Here is a 26,113-nt window from a genome sequence, read left to right as displayed (position 1 = left end):
CAAAACGGGCGTTTTAAGGGTGTGCATAATTAACAAAGCAGCGTCATCGACCATGTCACTTGGTAGTCTTTTAGCCTGAACTGCTCGCATGATTGCGGTAGGAAAATCCTACCACAAGCACTGCGAGCAGTTCATACGCCTTTCGATGTACTCGATTAATCTAATAAATAGCGGAGATGACGTAGGATGCGAGCAGCCAGGGGGCGTTTTTTTAAAAATAGCGAGCGCATGTTTCGTTCGCGTCAACAGACCGCAAAGAGCGAGCGCTCTGTTTAAATATCCGGCCCATTTTCGGAACGAGCGAGCGCAAATAGCGTCCGGCTCTGAATCAGGCCCTGTATTTTCTGTTAAATCTGTAATGTTTCATTATTCTTACACTGTATTTTGAGTGCATATAGATGTGTTTCTGTTTTTCTGTTTAGAATGTGCCTTAATGGTAGAAAAGATGTGCTAGTAAAAGTCCTGGCCCATGCCAGAGCATAGAAATATGTCAGCTCATCCTGCCCAGTTGGGTGGAGGTTTGGTGAAACAAAAACTTATACAATGTGTTACCAAGAAGGCACAAGCGGGTGGCTGCCCACAGATAAGAAATAGCTGTTACCTTTTCTTTCTTTGCAAGGAAGAATAGTACATCATCATATATTTCTTTGCGATCTCGCTCTGGAACAACCGACCAAACTTCTTGTTCCCCAAACATCTGCTCAGCTTTCCTATAAAAACAGATCGTTTTACAGCATGTTACCAAATAAAGGTAGAAGGTGTAACTAAGGATGAGTATGTAACCAATACACTTCCGTAGCTCATGTTTTGTGCTGTTTTCTGTGACGCCATTTCAGAGCCCTCCAGTCTCCTGAAGTCAGTTTTTTAGCTTTATTAAGATATGTATTTTATCATACATCTGTAAGTTCAATTATGAGGTTTTCTGCTGTGGTAATAAATTTGCATCAATATAATATTTATACAGTAGCAAAAAATGGTAGAAGATAATAATTTGAAAACAAAACAATATAGATATGTTGTAATACCCTAGCACTAGTGGATATATATTTTTTTATTCATCATCATAATTATGAATTCACATTAAGATGTTTATTAAATGTGGGACATATGAAGAATAAATTAGTCAGCTTGGATCGCTATTGCGATCGCAGCTGCGATTATGCACGCAGTTCAACTGAGATAGTGATCGCTATGCTGCCGCAGCACTACGTCAGGACGTCCATTTTACCTTACACACATCCGTAATGTTTAGCAAGACTGTGAAAACATCAGTACAATAGAGTACCATCGCAGCCTCACGCACACCTGCACAAGCCCTGACCTTACTCAAAACTTGCTAACTTCAGCGCATGCCATCAGGCCTCAGACTGCAAAAGCCATTGCAGTGAATAGTTTATGCACGGCCATGCAACGGCGTTCAAACGCACTGGCATGCCTGCATTTCCCCGACCACCCCCGTCACCACTCACAAATGGAACTTCCTGTCACTCTGCGATGGGTCTGCACGCATGTGCAGTATAGAACAATCGGCCGATTGCGTGCGTATTAGCAACTGCGATCCAAGCTGAATCAGGCCCACTGTCAATAACAATCCCAATGATCTATAACTTGGCACATCCTCTGCCTTTATGTGTAGGACTTATCGTGTTTGTGTAAGGCCCTATTTGTGCTATATTGTTAATAACAAGCTTGAGTACATTTGTCCCAATATTAGAGCAAGGCTGCTATGAGTGTAAAGCAGTGATCTGTGAATGACCAGGTTGTCTGCTTTTACACAAGATAAAAAGCATAACAAAAAAACAACAAGTGGGAACCTGGTAAATTCCCCTTAATAAGATCAAGTTTAATTTAGGTATTTATTGCATTTTCTCTTTAGTTTCAAAGTCATTCATACCACATACTTGGCTACTCTCCGAGAATGTCTGGGACACTTTCGAAATTCAAAGATGGTCCAAAGATAGTAGACAACCCTCCCACATTGCGTGCACATCTGCATTGAAGTGGGCAGTGCGGAGCTGTGATGATAAGATTCGCTGTGATTCGTGTCATTGTGGCCGCTCCTCCCACTGCAAATGTGATGAATTGTGACATTCTGCAGTTTGTTGAAGCCGTAATGATGCAATACACAGTGCCACGCCACTTCCAGTATCTTCCAGAGGCAGTCCAAAAACGTAGGCAACTATGCTTTATGTCCAACGGTAAATATGGCCAAGCAGTTCCATATCTGAAGGCCTGATTCAGACCCGTTCGCTATCTGCATACGCTTGCTAGATGCATATGCAAATTTTTCAAAGTGACGCCACGGGAAGCGATCGCTCGTCAAGGCATAAACACGCCCACCATGTCTTAGTGAGCGGCCACTTTGTGTATGCGTACGCCCAATCGCACAGGCAAAGCTGCCCACCAGCAACACGTCATCTCCTGGAAGTCTATTAGAACATTAGTACATCGAGCACCATCGGATGCGAACGCAGTGCTTGAGGTAGCTTTACCCTACCGCAAGCATTGCGAGGAAATCAGTGCAAAAAAAAGGCAAGTGACGTGTACTATGATGCTGCCTGTTAATTATGCACGCCTCTAAAATGGCGTTGAAACACCCAGGCACGCCTTCGTTCGCATCTCCAACCCCCCCTGTTATTAGTGTCCTGCCCCTGTTAGTACTCACAAACGGCCTCTCCTGTCACTCATTACCCTGGGCTGCCTTTGCTGGGCGAGCGAGAGGGTTGCGATCGCAGTGTGTAGTTCACACACGCACAGAACGAAGCGTGTGAATGCGCGTACGCAGAACATCGGGCGGCTTGCAAACGCAAAGCGCTAGCGAGCGGCTCTGAATCAGGCCCTGAATTCCTTATGTACATAAGTATTCATCACAGGCATATTTCTTTCTTGTAGAATGTACAGTGTGTTCTGTAACTTGTTTCCGATATTGATTCCTAAGCATCTCAATGTTTCTGGTGTGTCAAAAGTTGGGGGTGTCAATGAGTTCTTTACAACACAAGGAATACTAATAACAGTTCTGTTAGTCATACCAATGTTTGTGCATAAATCTTTCATTTCCATACCGTCCCTTCCAGGTATTGTAATGCTTCAATAGGTATTGTACAATATGTAACTAGAGGCTCTATGAGGTAATGTGTAAGTTATCCAGGGACAGTAACTGTACATGTAGTACAGCATAAGCAAGAGAACTGTAATACTTGAAAAAGTGGTTAATATCATAATGGATCCAAACTTGATAGTGCCTCGTCCTCTGGAGGTCCCACTGGCCTTCACTGGAGCCAAAAAACTACTTAAGTCATTTGCCTGGACATCTATTTGCTCATTGATGCGCTTGGGGAGTGAAGGCTAGCCTGTCTGGTCCTATCAAACAGAAGAGCTACTACAGCAAAAATTGCTGAAAAAGTTAAGGCTGGCTATGATAGAAAGGTGTCAGAACAAACAGTGCATCGCAGCTTGCTGTGTATGGGGCTGTGTATCCACAGACCAGTCAGAGTGCCCATGCTCACCTATGTCTGAAGAAAGCACCTACAATGGGCACGTGTGCTTCAAAACTGGTCCATGGAGCAATGGAAGAAGGAGGCCTGGTCTTATGAATCATGTTTTCGTTTACATCATGTGGACAGCCAGGTGTGTGTGCATTGTTTACCTGGGGAAGAAATGGTACCAGGATGCACTATAGGAAGAAGGCAATCCAGCGGAGGCAGTGTGATGCTTTGGGCATTGTTCTGCTGGGAAGCCATGGGTCCTGGCATTTATGTGGATGTTACTTTAACATGTACCACCTACCTAAATATTGCTGCAGACCATGTACCCCTTCATGGCAGCAGTATTACGTGATAGTGATGGCCTCTTTCAGCAGGATAATGCGTCCTGTCATACTACAATAGTTGTTCAAGAATGGTTTGTGGAACATGACAAAGAGTTCAAGGTGTTGACATGGCCTCCAAATTCCCCAGTTCTAAATCCGATATGCTGGAAAAACAAGTCCGAGCCATGGAGGCCCTGTTTCACAACTTACAGGACTTATAGGACCTGCTGCTAATGTCTTTGTGCCAGATACCACAGGACACCTTCAGTGATCCATGCCTTAAAGGGTCAGAGCAGTTTTGGAGGCACGAGGGGGACCTACACAATATTAGCCAAGTGGTTTCAATGTGATCGGTGTAAATTGTAAGCTCCACTGAGCAAGGGACTGACATTATCTCTGTAAAGTGCTGGAGATGATGTGCACGCTAGTGTTAATATATAAATAACCCCTCCACGATAAAATTCCAAACTCCAACAGCAGTTCCAGGACAAGGGCCAAAAGTAGCTAATGCTAATAAGGACAATTGGGGCAATCTAAAATGATCTATTAAAACCTGCGAATTACCTTCTCTCCTTTTAGCTGCGATATATGGTAATATAGTCTCTTCCCAAAACAAGCAATTGAAAGCTTCCTCCATCGACCATTATTTGCAAATATGCAACCTTCCTCATTTATCAAATAGTTTTTGAATCAGACATCACCTCCAAAAAGATATCCATAGCTATTAAAGTTATGAAATCTTTGCCAACACCTTGGGCCTGATTCACAGTTGTACACTGTTAGCATCGCTGCTGCGTCCTTGGACACAGCAGCGATGCTAACATAAGCTAATGCAACAGGAGGCATCTGGTGTAAATAGACGCCTCCATCATGCTTGTGCGATCTACAGCTGCATCCGAGTACACAGCCATCACATCAATTGCGAAACCCTCAGCATAACCCTGAAGTTATTCAGATGGCTGTCTCGGAACCATAGCCGAGGCCAGGAAATCTGCGTCGGAAGACACAGACCCTATCCTTGGCACTCCCAGAAAATGGGGGTGACACACCCTTGTTTTCTGGAACGCTTGCCTGCCCCGCCCACAAACGCCACAGGGTTTCAGGCTGAGGCTTTGGGGAACTGCAAGAGACCTCTATGTATATCAGTCACTAAAATGCACCTCTCCATGCTATATGCCGCACTTTGTTACATGGATAAGGTGGGCGCTCACTATAGTTGCTCTGATGGATACACAGAACCTCAGTACTGTACCTGTAGCGAGTAGTTGAGGTCATCCTCTCATGTTGCTCTAGGAAACGCTGCAGCTTCTCTTTAGCTTCCTTAGCTCTGAGTCTGGTTTCCTCCTTTTCCTCCTTCTCGCGCTGTGATTTGTAAGCGTTGAATGCTTGCTTCTTCTCACTCAGCTTGGGCAGGGCACTACAGGAATATAAAGTTGTCCGCAAATAGCGGGCATCAGGCGGCAATAACAAGTTAATAAAATTCAAAACAGTGGGCGCATTGTTCTGAGAATACAGTCTTAAGAAAGTTAAACAACATTTAATACTTTCATTAGATGTAGATATAGATAACTCATTAAAGCATCATTGATAAAGACAAGAAAGTGACAGCAACCACTACTTTTTATATAAAGTTAAGGCCCCCATACATCAGAGATTGATTGCAGCAATTGTGCAATTTGCAATCGATTGTGTATAAAAATCTTTCCCTTTTTCAATCGATTGCAGATTGCAGAATTGCCACAATCGATTGAAATAGGGAAAGATTTTTATACACAATCGATTGCAAATTGCACGATTGCTGCAATCAATCTCTGATGTATGGGGGCCTTTACCTGCATGCACAGATGAAACAACATAGTAATCATTTGTAAAAGTGGACTTAAGCTGGGTACACACCTTACAGATATATCTGCAGATTAAGTGATCTACAGATATACTGTATCTGCAGATGATGGTTGTTCATACACACTGACCAACCATCATCTGGCCGAGGGTCCCGCTGGCCGGGGGACTTGTCGCACCCCCTCCCCACGGCCTTTGCTGCAAGTGTACCCGTAAATACTGCATGCAGTCCCAATATATCTGCAGATATATTGGGCATCGGCTGTGCAGCACAGCCAAAGCGATATGTCTGTGAACAACGTTGTTCACAGACATATCGCTGGTACACACTGGCCGACGCACACAATATATATTGGCCGATCAATTGATCGGTCAATATATCTGCCAGTGTGTACCCAGCATTAGTGAAATGCTGTAGCTGTGAAATTGCTGTTGTAGCTGGAAATGACAAAGTATAATGGTTCGGAAGAATCTGTCTCTGCCAGGAGCTCGATTGGTGAGTCATGAGAACATCTGTATATAAGAAGATGATGACATCATACATTAGTGATGACATCATATATTAGTCATTTAATTACCCACATTCTGCCATGGTATAAGGGTGCAATCAGAGCAAAATGCATGCCAAGCTGGTCTGCTAACTTGTGTATAAACAAATCCATTTTTAAAATATAAACTTGTAGTTGCTTACTTATTTTGTCAACCTAAGTCTGTGGAAGTGAATTAATACAGCAGGGTGATTTCACTCAATGCCCTAGACATAAAAAGGAGATATTTGTACTAAACCTAATTCCCTTTTTCTGAGGATACAGAGGGACACAGGTGATGGTTTCAGTTTGCCCTAGGGCAGTGGTTCCCAAACTTTTTCGAATCACGGTGCCCTAGAGAATCAGCATTTTTTCCACCGGAACTCCTGGGAAAAAAGGTTTCTTATTGAGAAATTTGGTAAGAATTAAATTAAGTGAATTGTGCTTATGTCACCCTTATGTTCAGTTATGTGGTAGTTTATGGGACTTTGTTTCTTTTTGTCCACATATTTTTTAATTGGCAGCCATTAGCACTGGTTTTGCCTATCACACTGACTAAACCGAAGGCACCCCCTGCAAGTGCCCTGAGGCACCCAGTTTGGGAACCACTGCCCTAGGGGTTACAGCACTGGAAAAAATAAGAACTCACTACTCCGCTCTAGAACAACCCTGTTCCCTTCTCAGTTCACATCAAGAAACAAGGAAAGCAGCAGAATAAGTTCATTCCTGGGTGAGTTGCTTTGTGATCCCCTACAGCAGTCCTATTCAACGAGGGGCCAATCTGACCCACAACACGATGCAAACTGGCACGCAAGACAGGGCGCTGCCAAGCAAAAATGCAGTTATTTTAGGTTTTTTACTTTGCCTTGTTACAGTATCTTGCACATGTGTGGCAGATGAGATCAATGTCATGATGTCATAACATCTCGTTACTTAAGTGAACAAGGAAAGAAGAAGATAAACATGGAGAGAAGAGCTTACAAGAAGGAAGTTGGGGGGCAAACAAAATCAATAAACCTATATAAAGGGTGCGGGCACAGAATCAATAAATCTATATAAAGGGTGCGGGCACACAAATAATGAATCTAGGAAAAGGGTGGGGTACACAAAACCAAGAAAGCTATACAAAGGGGAGGGGACAAAAACAATCAAATAGGGTCATTCAATATAATAACTGAATACCCCTGCCCTACACCCTGGATTAACACTATATCTGTAAGCATGAAAATCACCAGCAGAGGAATACAGATATTGAGATGTTCCAAACCCATCTTCAACAGCAAGTGAGGAATGCTGAGGATTGAGGATCCTCCACAGAGGTTGTGGCAAAAGCAAAGTTCCAGTTCCAGGCTATTAAAAATAAGGGTATGACCTTATTTGCTTATATAGCTATTTGCTATATAGTACTGTAACTGAAATATTGTATTGTATAAAGTACTCTTTTTAAATGTAGCAAAGCAGGTTTACTGGCAACCACTGTGATTTCTATCACTTGTCTTCAATGGGGTAACAAGCCAACTAGCACCACACTGACTCTAGCCAACTGAAGAATTTAGCCAACTGAAGGATACAAATGTGCACCTGGACAAATCATGTTGCAATAAAAGGTGCAAATACAATTTCTGCATGCAAAAAATGCTGCCTGCTTTTTGCATGTACAGATTTGTCCACACACACTTAGCCTCCTTGTGCATTAAACAGTCCTTCTAGTCGCGGCAAGCCATGGCATGACTTGGTAGCACTGAGTTTTCATGTGACTGTTTCCTTTAAAATGCTTCAAATTCGCAAAGCGATGCGAATAGGACGCATAACAGCTTATCCTGTGTAAATTTAAGTGCGGCATGCCTATATTCTGTGTGCGACTGTGGCTGTATCTGCATGTGAAATGCTACGTTATAGGGTCAGGGTTTCGAATGCAGATATACGCAGTCGCACACAGAATATAGGCATGCTGCATATCATTTTAATCAGCAGAAGCTGCTTGTGCATACTATTCACATTGCTTTGCAAACAAGAAGCATTTTAAGGGAAAAGTTGCACAGAAAGACGATCAACGCTATTACGCGTTATGTGTAATGCAACTTGTAGCGCAGGGAGGATAGATGTATGTGGACACATCTGTAGCACACAAATACTGGGCATATTTATTTTAATACAGATGAGCTAGGATGCAAACCCCAACACTAAAGCTGGCATATATCTTGCTCCGACCACTTCTATGTCCCCAGTCATAGCTAGTATTCATGTAGACTTATCAATCTCGTCACCTTGTGTACTTAACATTTAAAAGTCCAGGCTTCACTGAACCTGTTTAACCTTGAGTAATGGTTCCATGACTGTTTACACCCAGAAATGAAAATGGATGAGACTGACTATGTTTTAAATGTTCAAGGCCAAAACTACCACCCTACTAAGGTTTCCAAATAAGTAGTCAAAGGAATTGTTTGAGGCTCCTTTTTCATTATCACTCCTAGTTTTACCATTTTTATAACTTGGGGAAATGTTCACCATAAAATTGGCAGAGAAGGGGAACACGTGCATCGGGGAACGTGGCACCTGCAGGTTTTTTACTTTCCTTGAGAGGTTTGTAAAAAACAAACAAAACTAAATATGGGACCTAGCTCAGGCTTAGGTAGGTTTCCGGGATGGAAACAGCCATGGTAACCGCATATCCCTTGCCAGGGTGCTTTAGATAGATGATTAAAGCAGTCCAAATACTGACTGGGTCCACTCTGGTATCCCCTCAGATGTCTCAGGGCCTGATTCAGACCCGCTCGCAAGCGCTGAGCGCTCGCAAGCGGGTCGATGTTGCCCGAGTGTGCATGCGCACGACGGAGGCGGCTCCGTCGTGCGCATGCGCGAGACCCGAATAACGACGGCCAAGCCGTCGTTATGGGTCTCGCACCAAGGGGGGCGTGCTGTCGATGGTGATTGACAGCACGCCCCCTTTGGTGGGCGTGCCGGGGGCGTGGCTGCCCAGACGGAGGCGTTCCCATGGGAAAGCCTACCGTCTGGGGCCGGCCCCACTGACATCACTAGTGATGTCAGTGGGAGTGCTTTTGGCTCTGATAGAGCCAAAAGCACTCCAGGGCTTGCGGCTGCGAGACCCTACCGCAGGGTCTTGTCGCAAGCCCGATGGTCGCGATGGTCTTGACCATCGCGACCATCATTTTGGCCGCTTGCTATAGCTGTGGGTGGTCACCCACAGCTATGCGAGCGGCCAGGAGGCCGCTCCAAAAAGGAGCATGGACGGCCCTGATTCAGAGCGAGCGCTCTGTCAGAGCATCCGGCTCTGAATCATGGCCTCAGTCCCTTGGAGTGCTGCTTGACACTGCAAAGATAATGTAAAATGACCTGTCTGACTCGTAAGTAAAACGGTCAGGTATTTGGCACAGACGTAACTGTGGACCACCCTGTTTGCCAGCCCAGTGATCCTCTTTTAGGTCATGAATTTGAGGGAACCAGACATATCCACAATAGGAAGAAAACAAAAGCTTTGCCAAGACTACTGTTAGGCTGGGTACACACGTAAAGATTTTCTGTCCAACCATCCAACTAGTTTGCTCCTAAATGCCAGAAAACAGATGAAAATGGACGTTCAGACAAGTTTGTTAAATGTTTGATCTAAACAATTTGTTCAAACAACAGTTTTTGTAAATTTTACGGCATTTGGGAGCAAATTGATGATTGTCCTTTGCTTTCATACCTTACCAGATTTTAGTTCCAACCAATCAACTAGTTGGATGGTTGGACAGAAAATCTTTACTTGTGTACCCAGCCTTAGGTCCCACGCTAGTTCAGTCCATGTATCACAGTGCTTTGCGACTGGTCCACAAGTCTCATATGCTCAGAGATCTTAATATTACAAAGTAAAGCAGTGTTTGTAAGGCAGACTTTTATGAAAAAATTTATTAATTTAATAGATAAAAAAAAAATAATATACAGAACAATGGTCAAAGCTTGGGGAATTGTGTACGGCAATGGATCAAAAATACAAAAAGCTCAAACTGTCAGTTTTAATCAAATGAAAATAAAAAAAATGCCTGCCTACTGTATATACAAATACATTTATTAATAATATTAACAATTATAATAACCATCAAACAATACATGTCAAGTGGATAAATTATATACTTCTAGAGAACATATAAATCTGGATGAAATGTTAAGACGCAATAAATGCACAATGCCCAAAACTATAACTATAAAAGAAGCATTCCCACAGATAAATCATGGTGAATCTGTGTCTATTTCTGGAATGCTAATCTGACAGTAGTAAATATAATTACATTAGGGCTGCCTATAACCACAAAATTAATATTTCATCCAGTTTTATGTGTCTTATAGAAGGTTATCATTTATTCCACAGGTTCTCAAACTCGGTCCTCTGGACCCCAAACAGTGCATGTTTTCCAGGTCTCACAGAATCGCAAGTGAAATAATTAGCTCAACCTGTGGATTTTTTAAAATGTGTCAGTGAGTAATGACTACACCTGTGCACCTGCTGGATGACCTGGCAAATGTGAACTGTGTGGGGTCCTGAGGACAGAGTTTGAGAACCACTGATTTATTCCATTGATATACATAATATTTGCTCGTTGGGGTTGCTGTTTGGGATCATGTCTCTTTCCCAAAATAGCTCCAACACAGTGTTTCTCACCTGACACAACAGTTGGTCTTGAAATGCCAACTATGGGCCTGATTCAGAGATGGATGCTAATGCAATTTTCTCACAGATTGAGCGATTGTTTGCCATCGCGCAAGCGTATAAGCCACACTGCGATTACGGATGCACAGAAGAGCCCATCACAAAGTGACTGACAGGTTTTCAGTGTTTGGAGGTGGTAACGGGGAGTGGCCAGAAAGACGCAGGCGTGCCTGTCCATTTAAACGCTGTTACATGGGCGTGCATAAATTAGCTACTGTGAGCGCATGCGCAGCTCTGCGTGTCAGAAGAGCTCCCAAGGCTGCGGCAGATCAGACCTGCCACAAGGGTAAGATGTGCACCGATGCATGTTACCGATATTTACGCAGGTATATGTCTCTGCACGCAGGTAAGAAGGCAGCAGTGAACGTCTTTATGTTCAGGTGATCTTTGCTAACATTTCCATAATTCGCTGCTGCTTTGCGTATGAAATCGCAGCTGCGATCGCATTAGCATCCATCTCTGGGGGTATCCAATTAGGAGCAATCGGCGAAAAATAGGGATTTTCGACGATTATCCCCGTTTCTTCGCCAATGTTTTTTTTTTTACCATATCATATTATTTAATCCGAAATAATAGGATATTTCTCCCGAAAACTTATAGGATCCGCGATAAGCTCGCAGACCTATGTGTTTTCGCCATTTCAGTGGTGAAAAAACATCACTTATCATTAATTATTTTTCGGGACACATCGAAAATAAAGACCTGATAAGTGCCAGTGTCGGGCGGACCCCGGGGCTAATTGAATAGCCCCGGGGGATGCATTAGTGCCCGAACAATGTTAGGGGCTAATTTTTGTACCCCCCATAGGGAACAGAGTAGAAAGACAAAACACAAAAGGTGCAGGCCTGAGTGTGCAGGAGACAGTCCTTGCTGGCCAGGTACCAATTGTTCCTCTAGGAATGCTAGACCTGTTAGTGGTGGATATCCAAGCTGCTGTGGCAGACTGAAGTAATTTCGGAGAGTGGAGCAATGGAAGATTGTAGCAGACACAAGCATCTGTACACTTCAGTAATGCTGAATGCCTTGGAATATACTGTTTCTATTTGTCAGTCATGTCAGATTGGCCCCACACTCTTCCAGTGGAAATCTCCAAGGGAGGCCTCCTGGAATCTGATGCTTCTGTAACATGGGCAGAATTTTGGAAAACTCAAACCAGCATTTTACTGGCCCCAAACATGGACGTTCCATTGGTGACCTACCCTGCAGCAAGCCCTGTTGTCTTCCAGGAGGAAGCATAGCAATCGAGCCATCCCTGCCGAGGGCATGGAGGTCACAAGAATGGAAGACCCGCAATGGTGGTTAAGCATCCTCTTGACCCATGTTGTGAATGAAAAAGGGATACCACACTCCAGGGCCCACTGAGGCTGTCCCACAAAGTGTAAAAGGAAGAAGACTAAAATAACAAAATATATACAAAAAGGACAAAAGCCCTGTGCTCACCTTCTATGCAGAGTACTACAAAAAGAAGCAGGGGGGTAATTTGAAGAAGGAAAAGTCAGTTTTTTTTTTCAATTCCCAGTCTGCTAGGGGTAATCTAAGTCACCATCTGTGTCCCTATACTACTGACAGGGAAACCACAATTAGTAACAAATTCTATCAGGAATTTATCATTTTAGAAATATGGACACAAAGCTCTTACCTGTACCGTGGATCATTTATAATCATTTTCATTGCTTGCTCCCATGATGCATTAGAAGGAACACCCTGCAAAAATATACGAGTCACTTAATTTATTACATATTTTGTAATACTGTAAAAAAGTAAGCACTAAATATTTTCTTAATTTATGGATTAAAAAGATGTGACTGTCAAGTAAGGATAGTGTCAATAAGGGTTGGTGCAAACGCTGACTTGTGAGTACTTTTTGTATTTGTATTTGCAGGGCAAGATGGCAGCATCCTGGGAAGTTCACATAATGGTAAAGAGTTGGGCAGGTAGGGTATGTCTTGCTAATGTGGATTAGGCATACAAATATACAATCATGTTGTTTGTCCTCCCCAAGATGCACCCCATATAAGTGAGAGAAAGTTACATTTTTAGTACCTGCGGAATATGTGCCCACACTGTGGAACCACTAGCTGTTCCTTCCTCTACCCTTGGAAGGTACCAACTATCTAGGTACAACAAGTCGTTTTCAGCTATAAAATAAACTGAATCCCCAGCAGATTAGGCAGCTGTAGGGTAAACCGCCTTGGCACCAGGTTATAGCCCTCATCTCCACGCGCCAGTGTTTCATCAGCAGTCTCTCCCTACAGACAGCGCTGTGTTTCTCTTTCCAATGCTATTTCTCATTATGATTTTTTTCCTACAGGGTTTCTGGGCTTTGTTAATCATGTTTCCCAAGTTAGAGTTCTGGAAGGGTAGTTTGTACAGATCACTGTCCTCTTTTATCACCCTAGAGTGGGTCTCTTTCTGTATTTATACGTCCTTCTCTTCTACTGCAGTCTCTTTCCCTTCCCTTGCCTCTTTCATTCCTTGCTTCACCACACTAAAAAGGTGCTAACATCTCAGGCCAGCTCTCCTTTGCAATACTTCTAATGCTATCAGATAAACCTCAGTGCCGTACATTTTCTGCAGGGTATTAGGCTACAGCTTATCCTGCTATGTCTGTACCGACAAGGTCAGTGGTGCATGCAACAGTCTCGTGGTCTATTGCTGTGCTTTAGCTACTTTCAACAGCCTTTTACGCAACTCCTCCATTTTGTCTGTTTAGCTAGGTGGTAAGCAAATTCTGGCTACCCTAAACATCCCACAATGATACCACGTGTGTCACTGACACCTTCAGGATGAGTACGGAGATTTGATAATTAACCAGGCCCAAAGCAATATAATAGTGTTCATTTAGGTGTGTGCAATATATGGTATAGCAGTTAGTTTGAAAGTGGATCTACTTCATTACAGGGCATGATGCCATAACCATCTCCTGTTTTTCTCATTGCCTTACTGTATGAGCACTGAAGTGGAGGTGACTACATATGCCTGCATAGGAGCTTCCAGGTTCAGTTTTATCTCAGAATACAGCCAGCTGATATTGTGGCCAAATTGTCTGCAATATGCAGCAATATAGATATGGAAGTCCTCTGGCTTTGGTTCTCTCTGTTGTTGTTGTTTTTAGCATATATTAAATTCTATATTCTTCCTCTTATTATTATTATTATTATTAATAATAATACTTATTGTTATTTGTGTTTCATTTTATGTTGATTATAATTATACATATAATACCTTTATTTCTAACATATAAGTTATTACGCCCCTCTCCATTTCTTTTATGATCATCAAGTGATATGACAATTGAACTGCTTATACATCTTCAGGACCATTTCACCTGAAAAAGTCTTGCCAGATGACACAAATACGTTTTTGTATCCTTGCTGCTAATTCTAGATTGGTTCCTTGGACTTCTTCAATACAATCCCTTGTGTTTCTATGTGACAGAAAAACCACCTTCTCACAGCTATCTGTTTGACACAGGACTGATATCATGTAGCCACTGTTAGAAGTGTCTACTACCCATATGTAATCCTGAGTTTTTGACACTCTGCTATCTCTATGCTATACTGAGTTTCTGATGTCCTGATATATTGATTGCCCTAAAAACTCCAAAATCATTATCAATTATTGTATGGTTTCAAGTGTAATGACCATTTCTGAAACTTTCATAAGTTAACTGGCTCCACATGTGACATAATTCTTGACAGATGTAACACATATTGAATATATGGGCTGGGTACAGGATGCTGACGCTCTGGATCCCAGCATTCACAATCCCGATGCTGACATCCCGACAGGGTTAGGAAACTGACACCTGCAGGTAAGTATCCTAACCCTACCCCTAAACTTAACACTCTCTTCCCACAGCCTAACCCTAACCCTCCCCCCCAAAGCTTAAACCTAACCTTCCCCCCACAGCCTAACCCTCCCCCCCCCACAGCCTAACCCTCTCATAGTGCCTATCCCTAACCACTAACCCTCCCCTTAACCCCAATACTTACCTTGGGATGCTGCCAGTCAGGATGCCAGTGCTGGGATTCTGAATGGTGTTGGCATTCCAGCACTGGCATTCTAAGCGCCGGCATCCCGACAGCCAGGATATTAACTACATCCTGAATATATACATGGCATTAAAAGATAAAAGTCATACAAGCCACCATTTTATTACCCTTTGGCTTTTCATCACCAATATCAAAATTTAGGGCCTGGTTCAGAGCCGGACGCTCTGACCAGAGCACTCGCTCTGAATCAGGGCCCTCCTCCATTAAAATGGAGCGTCCTCCTGGACGCTCGTATAGCTGTGGGTGACCACCCACAGCATATACGAGCGTCCAAAAAGATGGTCGCGATGGTCTTGACCATCGCGACCATCGGACTTGCGACGGAGACCCTGCGGTAGGGTCTCCCTGCCACAAGCCCTGGAGTGATTTTGGCTCTATCAGAGCCAAAATCACTCCCACTGACATCACTAGTGATGTCAGTGGAGCCGGCTTCAGACGGTAGGCGTTCCCATGGGAACGCCTCCATCTGGCAGGCACGCCCCCGGCACGCCCACCAAAGGGGGCGTGCTGTCAGTCACCATCGACAGCACGCCCCCTTTGGTGCGAGACCCGGAGCGACAGCTTGGCTGTCGCAGTCCGGGTCACGCGCATGCGCACGACGGAGCTCCCTCCGTCGTGCGCATGCGCAGTGGGGAACATCGACCCACTTGCGAGCGTACTGCCGCTTGCGAGTGGGTCTGAATGACCCCCTTAATTGTATCTATTTAGTTCACCATTTTTATTACTATTCATTTCACTGGAAAAACAAGAGGGGTTTTCAAGAATGACTACTACCCTTTAATGATATCAAAGGAGGGGAAATGTATGGTTATCACAAAACATTGTATTTATTTTCACATGAAATAATATCATTGGTCACAATTTTTAAAGTTTAGTAAGTCACTTATTATCATCTCTTACAGTTGAAAATAGTAATTCTCATCTTTACAACTTACCTTTTCTTTCAGCAGGTCCTTAAATAACTGCTTTGCTTCTTCCTTAGTGCTCCATTGATAAAATCTTTTCTCTGGCTCCATTCTACTTCCATCCTCCATTTGGTGGCTATCGCTGCAAAACATGAAAAGCAAAGTAATCACAAACTAGAACATGCATTTATTCTTCCACAGAGGAGGCTCAATATATTATTGAATAAGTTGCTTCATTCCAAGAATCAGAGTCACAAGGAAAAGACAAAAGCAAATATGTATAATATATTACTGAATAAGTTGCTACATTCCAAGAATCATAGACAAAAGGAAATATGTATAATATATTACTGAATAAGTACTTCATTCCAAGAATCATAAACACAAGGAAAAGACAAAGGGAAATATGTATAATATATTACAGAATAAGTGCTAAATTCCAAGAATCATAGACACAAGGAAATATGTATAATATATTACTGAATAAGTACTTCATTCCAAGAATCATAAACACAAGGAAAAGACAAAGGGAAATATGTGTAATATATTACTGAATAAGTACTTCATTCCAAGAATCATAGACACAAGGAAATATGTGTAATATATTACTGAATAAGTGCTAAATTCCAAGAATCATAGACACAAGGAAATATGTGTAATATATTACTGAATATGGCCCTCATTCAGAGCCACTCGCTAGCGGCAGTACGCTCGTTCCGAGCGATGTTCGCACATCTGCGCATGCGTAGGGTTTTTAGTACGCATGCGCGAACCAGTCAGTGCGGCTGAAAATCGTTGGTACGCAATATAGCGAGGGCCTGCTATTTTGAGTGACAGAATGAGGCGTATGTGGGTGGTAACAGGGGAAGGTGCTTGAAAACGGGGAGTGGAGATCCGAACGCAGGCGTGCTTAAAGGTCAAAACGGGCGTTTTAAGGGAGTGCATAATTAATACAGCAGCGTCATTGACCACGTCATTTGTTTTTTTTTAACTCAGAACTGCTCGCAAAATAGCGGTTGAAAACACCAACCATAAGAATAGCGAGCAGTTCATACGCTGTACGATGTACTCGATTAATCTAATAAATAGCGAACATGACGTATGGTGCGTGCGGCCAGGGGGCGTTTTTATCAAATAAACGAGCGTATTTTTTGCTCGCTCGTCCAGACTTAGAGGTGTGAACAGACTGCAATTTGCGAACGGATCATTTGAATAGCCACCCCTTGTTTTTGAACGAACGACCGCAAATAGCGAACGGCTCTGAATCAGGCCCTAAGTGCTAAATTCCAAGAATCATAGACACAAGGAAATATGTATAATATATTACTGAATAAGTACTTCATTCCAAGAATCATAAACACAAGGAAAAGACAAAGGGAAATATGTGTAATATATTACTGAATAAGTGCTAAATTCCAAGAATCATAGACACAAGGAAAAGACAAAGGGAACATGTATAATACAGGTTGAGTCTCCCATATCCAAAATGCTTGGGACCAGGGTTATTTTGGATATCGGAATATTCCGTATTTTGGAATATTTGCATACTATAATGAAATATCTTGGGTATAGGACCCAAAACTAAACACAGAATGCATTTATGTTTTATATACACCTTATACACACAGGACCTCATTCAGAGCCGGACGCTATTTGCGCTCGCTCGTTCAGAAAAAAGGGGTGGCTATTCAAATGAACCGTTCGCTCTTTGCGGTCTGTTCACGCCTCTAGGTCTGAACGAGCGAACAAAACATGCGGTCATTTTTTGGAAAACTACGCCCCCTGGATTAATCGAGTACATCGACCAGCGTATGAACTGCTCGCTATTCTTGTGGTTGTTTTTTCCTACCGCAATCTTGCGAGCAGTTCTGACTATAAAATAATCCAGTGACGTGGTCAATGTTGCTGCTGTATTAATTATGCACACCCTTAAAACGCCCGTTTTGACCTTTAAGCACGCCTGCGTTCGGATCTCCACTCCCCGTTTTCAAGCACCTTCCACTGTTACCACCCACATACGCCTCCTCCTGTCACTCAAAATAGCAGGCATTTGCTATTTAGCGAACAAACGATTTTCGGCCGCACTGACTGGTTCGCGCATGCATATTACGATCCGTACGCATGCGCAGTTGTGCAAACATCGCTCGGAACGAACGAGCGCCGCTTACGAGAGGCTCTGAATCAGGCCCACAGCCTGCAGGTCATTTTATACAATATTTTTAATAATTTTGAGCATCTAAAAAAAGTTGTGTACATACATGAAATTCATTTATGTTTCAAATACACTTTATACACACAGCCTGAAGGTTATTGTATACTGTATTTTAATGATTTTGTGCTTTAAAAAAAGTTTGTGTACATTGAACAATTAGAAAGCAAAGGTTTCACATTCTCAGTCATACTAAAAATATTCCGTAATTCGGAATATTCCGTATTTCGGAATATTTGGATATGGGAGACTCAACCTGTATATCACTGAATAAGTTGCTACATTCCAAGAATTATAGACACAAGGAAAAGGCAAGGAAATATGTATATTACTGAATAAGTGCTACATTCCAAGAATTATAGATATAAGGAAAAGACAAAAGCAAATATGAATATTACTAAATAAGTTGCTACACTCCAAGAATCATAGATACAAGGAAAATACAAAAGGAAATATGTATATTACTAAATAAGTTGCTACACTCCAAGAATCATAGACACAAGAAAAAGACAAAAGCAAATACGTAGGTATAATACATAAATGAATAAGTGCTTTTATCTATGCTTTTTACTCGTGTCATTATACAAGGTTTTCTTAGGCTTGGGACCTTTTACAAAGCTGCTCTCTGGATACAACTAGATCAAATTAGCATTTATAGTAAAACTTATTCAACATAACACAAGAACATGCAATTATTAGTATTCTTGAAGCATTTAAAATGTAAATGCTATTCTGAAGAAAATAAGCATCAAAAAACAGGACAGTGAATAAGAGTACTTTAGGTATTTCTAGGGAAACTGGTTGAAAACAGATGACTGGCCAGACCTATTGATGATCTCTTTCTGGTAAGCTGTAGCATCCTCCTGTGCAGCCTCTATTTCAGCCGTGTCAATGGGCTCAGGTATATGGGGTTGTAAGATAGTCATCTCCTCACTGGGTGCCATCTCAGGATCAGAAGAAGCTGCTGTAGAATGAGGACTGGAAGCAGCAGACTGACTTTTATGCTCAATTCTGTGAAGGAAAACACATTGTCTGGTATAATCTCTTAGTATTTTATTTACATTATAAATTACCAAGAACAGTTCACATACAGTATATCTCAAAAATTAACTGCTGAGTTATACGTCAAAAAAAGAATTAACGGCCTCTCCCAATAACACTATTGTACAAGTAGGTCAATATATAAACATTTGCATAACTGAGGATTACCAGTATATTAAAATCAGGAATTTAGAAATTAAACCAATGAAAAGTTCCACACGTATTAGATTGTAAGCTTTTGCAATAAGGGCCATCATTAAATTTGCCTCAAGGTATGTTCCTATGTTGTGATTAATGTATGCTTGTTCTAACTTCCCACTCTAGCATACACAGGGCCTGATTCAGAGCCGGACGCTATTTGCGCTCGCTCGTTCAGAAAAAGGGGCCGGCTATTTAAATTGAGCGCTCGCTCTTTGCGGTCTGTTGACGACTCTATGTCTGAGCGAGCGAACGAAACATGCGCTCGCTATTTTGTAAAGACGCCCCCTGGCCGCTCGCATCCTACGTCATCTCCGCTATTTATTAGATTAATCGAGTACATCGAAAGGCGTCTGAATTGCTCGCAGTGCTTGTGGTTGGATTTTCCTACCGCAATCATGCGAACAGTTCAGGCTAAGAGACAACCAAGTGACGTGGTCGATGACACTGCTTTGTTAATTATGCACACCCTTAAAACGCCCGTTTTGACCGTTTGGCACGCCTGTGTTCGGATCTCCACTCCCCGTTTTCAAGCACCTTCCCCTGTTACCACCCACAAACGCCTCATCCTGTCACTCAAATTAGCAGGCACTCGCTATTTTGCAAACACACGATTTCCGACCGCTCTGACTGGTTGGCGCATGCACATTACGATCCATACGCATGCGCAGATGTGCGAACATCGCTTGGAGCGAACGAGCGGCCGCTTACGAGCGGCTCTGAATCAGGCCCTCAGTACTGCTAGATGTGGCTTACAAGGTGCATACACACACAATGATTTTTTGAACGATTATCGATAACGATATTGTTTATCGTTCAATCGGTGAAAAATCGTTCACTTTCTGAGTTAAAACGATGAACGATTATCGTTCACGTTTGTAGTTCAGTCAGACTGACCAACTCAACGATTTTCAGTAAGAGAATATGCAAAAATCGTTTGTAGTTAAAAAAAAGTTCATTACATTTTGTAAATGAACGATTTTAGTAAACGATTTTCGTTCATTTTTCCCTTGAAAAATGAACGAAAATCATTTACTAAAATCGTTCATTTACTAAATCGTTGTGTGTGTATGCAGCTATAGAGTTAAACATAAAACTCTTTAGTCGGAATATAAACACATTCATACTGTGCTTGCACACCAATAAGGCATATCGGCCCTCATTCAGAGCCGCTCGCTATTTGCGGTCGTTCATTCTAAAACAAGGGGTGGCTATTCAAATGAACCGTTCGCTAATTGCGGTCTGTTCACGCCTCTAAGTCTGAACGAGCGAGCAAAACTTGCGGTTGTAATTTTGAAAAATACGCCCCCTTGCCGCTTGCACCATACGTCATGTCCGCTATTTATTAGATTAATCGAGTACATCGAACAGCGTATGAACTGCTCGCTATTCTTGTGGCTGGTTTTTTCAACCACTATTTTGCGAGCAGTTCTGAGTAAAAAACTTCCCCTTCCCTTGTTACCACCCACATACGCCTCCTTCTGTCACTCAAAATAGCAGGCATTCACTATATAGTGAACAAACGATTTTCGGCCGCACTGACTGGTTCGCGCATGCGTATTAAAATCCGTACGCATGCGCAGATGTGCGAACATCGGTCAGAACGAACGAGCGGCCGCTTACGAACGGCTCTGAATCAGGGCCATTATATGCATACTTCCGAATCTAGTTAATTACGTATAATTTCACTTGCGTCTCTTTTAGAATGTAGAGGTGGGATGCAAAAGGGATGAGGGAGGCAAATGTAGGCAAAGAATATTAAGGGCTGTAAAAAGGCATTTTGCTTGATTCCTGAAGCAAAGATCTGTGGTGATGTTCCTGATCATCGGTAAGAACCTCTGCACTGTTAAAAATATATATAAACAAAATGTATTTCTCTCTCCTCCAACAAAAGTAAACCAAGCACCAGCACCCAAATTTGCCGACCTTTGGGCTGCACCCTCCAGGAGGGGGCAGCAAGGTTAGTAATGAGGGCATGGCCCTGTTAAGTGTTGGTACAAGGCCTCACTTGCGTCATCAAGGTTCCACCCCGGAACTATATAAGGCTGCGATTACTAGCATTATGAAGCAGGGAGAGGGGCCATGATAATGCAATTCAACGTGACATGGGAAGTGAACGGTCCCCAGGGCCGGCTCCAGGGGTCGGAGCACCCTGTGCCGGCCCTCTCCAGAGTGCTCTATCTTCGTGCGCGACCGAAAATGGGGGCGTGACCTAATTACCAAAGGCCACGCCCCCTACATGACGTTATTAAGAGGTGTGTCCGCCTCCAAATAACGTCAGGCTGGGGGGAGCCTCACTTGCTGGGCTTCCCCCAGCCCTCTCCCGTCACTGAATGGATGCCGTTCGAGTCTCCGGGGTCCAGCACCGCAGCACAGCTGCGGCGGTGGGGGTCCCCAACCCCGATTTAACCACCCGTGGGCCACTTTGGCCCACGGGTGGAACAGCAGGACAGTAATGTCCCGCTTAAATAGGGATGCTGAGGAGGGGTGCGCCCTCTATGGGTGGCGCCCCTGTGCGACCGTTTAGGTCGAACACCCCTAGAGCCGGCCCTGGCGGTCGCAGACAGCCTTTGGGAATCTCGCCCACTTTCAAGGCGTCCCTGGAGAGCCACCTGAGTGTAAGGAGTCTCCTGGATGTTCAGGGAGAATAGGCAAGTATGCCATAGATTGGCCACCAGCATTATCTGTTACCAGGCCCAAACAGCAAAGCATCCACAAAGAAAGCTACATCGAACACCAGGCTATGACATCACATTATAACAGGGAAACTTGCATAAAAATAAAACACGGCCCATACCAGAATAAACCAGCCATATGCTGAAAGCACTGGGGATCCTCCATACACCACTTGCAGCTGTGTGTTGGGATAATTATTGTGTAAAGGCCAAAATTAATAATTAAATATGTGACACCTGAACACAGCAAGCCCTGGCAACCAAAAGCTGCTTGTTTAAAAGCACCAGCATCTAGTATTTGCTGAGACCTATAGTGTCACTTGGTAAAATACTTAAAAAAAAAAACCACCCAAGATGTTGAAAGCCTTTTACTTCAAGTAACAAAGTAAACACACTCAAAATCAGTGTTGTGACTATTATGCATAGTTCTGATGAACCATGGATTGTGATCACCAATTGCATTTGTGTCAATAATATATCTAATTTATAATTTATTCTGTATATGCTCCCCAAAACGCTATGGCCTAGTCACATTGCACCTAGACATTTTGGTGTTGCCTTATCAGCACTGGGCTAGCTTTTATGGTGCCACTTTTTGTGGGCTTAATAACTGTAGGGAATTTAACCTGCATGCTGGTACTATTATAAGGCAACCCATATGCTGCCTGTTTTCCTTCGATATTGCTGATACTGTCAGCACTAGTGCTGGTTCCCCCACTCTTTGAGGGGAGAGGGGGTATTTTTTTATTTATATATCTATTTCTTCACAGTTAATGCAAGGTCCACACTTAAAGCCATGAGCATGGATCTGGTGCAAGTGGGAAAACAGCAGCAAGAGATAAGCTGTGCAAAGTGCATTAATGCACCATTATCATACTAGCCCACTCTACATTACTCCAGTTATAGCAGTTTCAGTAATTCACCTGGCTGGTGACATAAGTGGAGACTAAGGGGTAAATTACTAAAGTGAGAGTTTTTAGAAGTGAGTTTTAAAAGTGATGTTGCCCATAGCAACCAATCAGATTCTAGCTATTATCTTCTAGAAGGTGCTATTTAAATGTTAAGTAGAATCTGGTTGCTATGGGAAACATCACTTTAAAAACTCACTTCTAAAAACTCTCACTTTAGTAAATTTACCCCTAAGGCCCACTATTTGTAAGTTTGTAAATGTGTGATCACGTAATTATATACGGAGAACACCCAGACAGAGATGCAGGTAGGCCTGTCTGTAAACATATCAAGTATGGGTATCTGATGGCTGGTGCAAGTACACACTGATGATAATGATAATGATGATGGTCACCAGAACTAGCTAGCTGCTTTTCTTGCAACTGGTACAGAGCTGGATCCATCTTCAGATGTTCCAGGCTCAGATAAGGACGCTAAATGCACTATTTTTGCATGCAGCTGTTTTGATGCATATATTTCCAACTCCGCATGAGCACCAGGGGGTCTCAGACATTATGCAAGAAGACAGCAGATAGGTAGAGACTATGCAGGAGAACGTATTAGGAGTCTACACATTTATAACATAAAAATCATACTATGCCTCTCTTTAAGTGATTGTTATCAAACAATATTGAGGGTTGCTACTAGCATGTGCTACTGTATCTGGCTTGGCTCTCTCCTTGCTGGCAATAATAGGCAGCATCAGGAGGGTGAAAGGGTAAGTGTCACACCAAATTTATGGCATTTTCTGATTGAGAATATAAATGGCACATAAAGTGGTTAGGGGTAAAGAGATATCAATGTGTTGCCTTTGGAGCTTGTCTACACTCTGCCTTGGTTCTAGTCATAATCATAAATCCCAACTGTCCCTATTTCAGCCTCTAAAGGGGTGGAGTTTACACAAAAGATGGTGGAGTTTTACCCAAAGGTGGGCATTTCAGTTTGAATGGAGGCGGGCATGCACATATTGAAGTCGAGTTTGTCTGGATTTGCATATGTAAATGATGGTAGCTATGCAGAATTACAGTCTTAGGCTGGGTACACATTGGAGTGATATAATGGACAATATGTAACTTTCAGGCAAGTTGGAATGACATATCTTTCATATAGTGTATATGCTCAATCGCACCTTCATGTACATCATCAGCGGGGCGTCCCATCTGATGTGCTCCATGCTGATGACACCATGCAGGTGAATGTGGGATGGAAAGGTATATCATACGTTCCTACACAGGATCGTGCAGTTGCCCAATATATACCGCCTGTGTCATTTGGGAAACAAGTTGTTCCGATTTGTATCTAGCCACAGCCTTGTTCTTTTTATGGAATATATTTGTTTATATGGTCAACCTGTGTCTGGTTTGCACCATTGGTTTGGGATACAAGTCGTTCTGATTTGTATCTAGCCTTAGCCTTGTTCCCTTTTTGGAATATATTTGTTTATATGGTCATCTTGTGTCTGGCTTTCACCAGCTTACATGGTCTGTGTATCTTATTTCCCTGTTGTGCCTGGTCCTTTATTTTCTGTTTGTACTATTGCTTCTCACTCCTCGTCCTGTTACCCTCGCTGGTTTGGGTGCAGTCCTTTCAGTGTCTGTGTACCCAAAAGATCATCCACAGGGGAATAATGGCAGCCTATCCTCCACCAGTGGTTTAGTCTTCAGGTCATTCTCCAGTTCTTGTACCTGTGTGGCTCCTGCATCTGTCTGTTAACCATTGTTGTATCTGTATAATTTCTGATGTTCTGGTTCTGACTTATCTAACAATCATTAGATGATAGAAAACATGTAGTAACAGGTAGCTCCATATCTTTTTTTTTCACATACAGTATGCAGTTATTTTGATTAACTTTTAAGCCCATGGTGTTTTCCACATGGTCTGGAGCTGTGCATACAGTGGCGCCTTAAAAATCAACAAAATCATATTTATTGATATTCTGGGTCTGAATTGTGACCCATGTCTGATAACTCCCCACTGTCGATTTTGTCAAAAGAGTCTGAACCATACTGACCGCAAATATGCTGGTACTGCTTTTGGAAAAATTATCGGTATCTCCCATTTACTGCATAGCAGCAGTGAACGGGTGCCCTGCACACCTGCTATTGGTGCGCACAACAATCAACGGGTGTTAGGGAAGGGAGATAGCTTAAGCTGGGTACACAACTGCTGATTTATTGATCATTTGATCATCGAATGATATATCACAAGTGCATCAACGGGTGTGTGCAACCGATGTTATCAGGTCGGCCCTGCAGCACAGCCAATGCCGATATATATCCGAAAGATATATTGGTGCATCTGCATGTGTGTATGGGATACCTGCCGACCACCCCTACACTGGATGCAGGCACCTCTGACACTGACTTCACAACTGGGCGGGCAAATTTAAATGCTCGCCCAGTTGTGATGTCAGGCCAGGCCAATCTGCTGAATAATCTGTCATTATAGTGTGCATCCAGAATTAGCGCTTCATGAGCAATCACTCCCATAAGGTAGATTGGGCAGAAAGCATTTGGTAAGTGATCTAACAGTGACTGAGGTAAGTGTTCTATTATAACATGAGTCATTACAAGCAGGGTGAGCTAGGAGTTGCTAGGATTATAGGGAATATAGGGGGCTCCACAGGGGAGTGTAATTAATCTTTCGAGGAGAGAGACAACATCCCGTCTCCCCAACTATGCCCTTCATTTCCTCTGTCACCATGCTATCTTTCTGCTTCTTCCCTACAAAGGCACATCATTAATGATTGGGTGTACAATTATAATCTCAGTTTCTTGGGGGTTATTAGGATGGAACACCCTGTATTTTGGATATGAATTCCCACAGCAATTTCTGCCTTTATTTCAGTGGTTTAGAGACTATAGCTATTTGACAAAATAAAATATACACCATTTAAACTGAATTCTCTTTCAACATACATTTTCTATATTTATCATATTAGAAATTTCAACTCTTGTTATGTTTTAAGTCTTATTCTCCTTTAACTTAAAATAGGTTTAGTACAATAAATGAAACACTATAAAGTGTCATTTAGATGTTAGTGGTGTTTTTTATTTAATATATAAACAGAAAACCCCCTTTATTAGATAATTGTAGGTATAACTGGCTACAAATGGCTGTGTGTATGAACTAGGGGAAATGTCGCTGGAGTGAATATAAAAAGCAAAAGTGCAGCGCTAATAAAAAACACATTTAAT

At 42.6% G+C, this 26,113-nt stretch overlaps 1 protein-coding gene across 9 annotated transcripts in view; it reads right to left on the bottom strand.

Annotated features, from left to right (window-relative positions):
* PRPF40B (pre-mRNA processing factor 40B) overlaps positions 1–26,113 on the bottom strand; it is a 155,012-nt gene that overhangs the window by 58,068 nt on the left and 70,831 nt on the right. For all 9 annotated transcript variants that reach the window (XM_088446345.1, XM_088446416.1, XM_088446708.1 and 6 more), the window contains 5 exons: positions 18,880–19,065; positions 15,876–15,987; positions 12,525–12,589; positions 5,061–5,225; positions 602–710 (listed from right to left, as the gene is read on the bottom strand). In XM_088446345.1, the coding sequence (XP_088302471.1) occupies positions 602–710; positions 5,061–5,225; positions 12,525–12,589; positions 15,876–15,987; positions 18,880–19,065 (637 nt within the window). The remainder of the gene's footprint in view (positions 1–601; positions 711–5,060; positions 5,226–12,524; positions 12,590–15,875; positions 15,988–18,879; positions 19,066–26,113) is intronic.

The sequence above is a fragment of the Taudactylus pleione genome, unplaced genomic scaffold (genome assembly GCF_031769625.1).
Source record: "Taudactylus pleione unplaced genomic scaffold, aTauple2 ptg000005l, whole genome shotgun sequence".
In the NCBI taxonomy this organism is placed as follows: Eukaryota; Metazoa; Chordata; class Amphibia; order Anura; family Myobatrachidae; genus Taudactylus; species Taudactylus pleione.
Note: the sequence above shows the minus strand (reverse complement) of the source record. Positions and strands in the feature narration are given on the sequence as shown.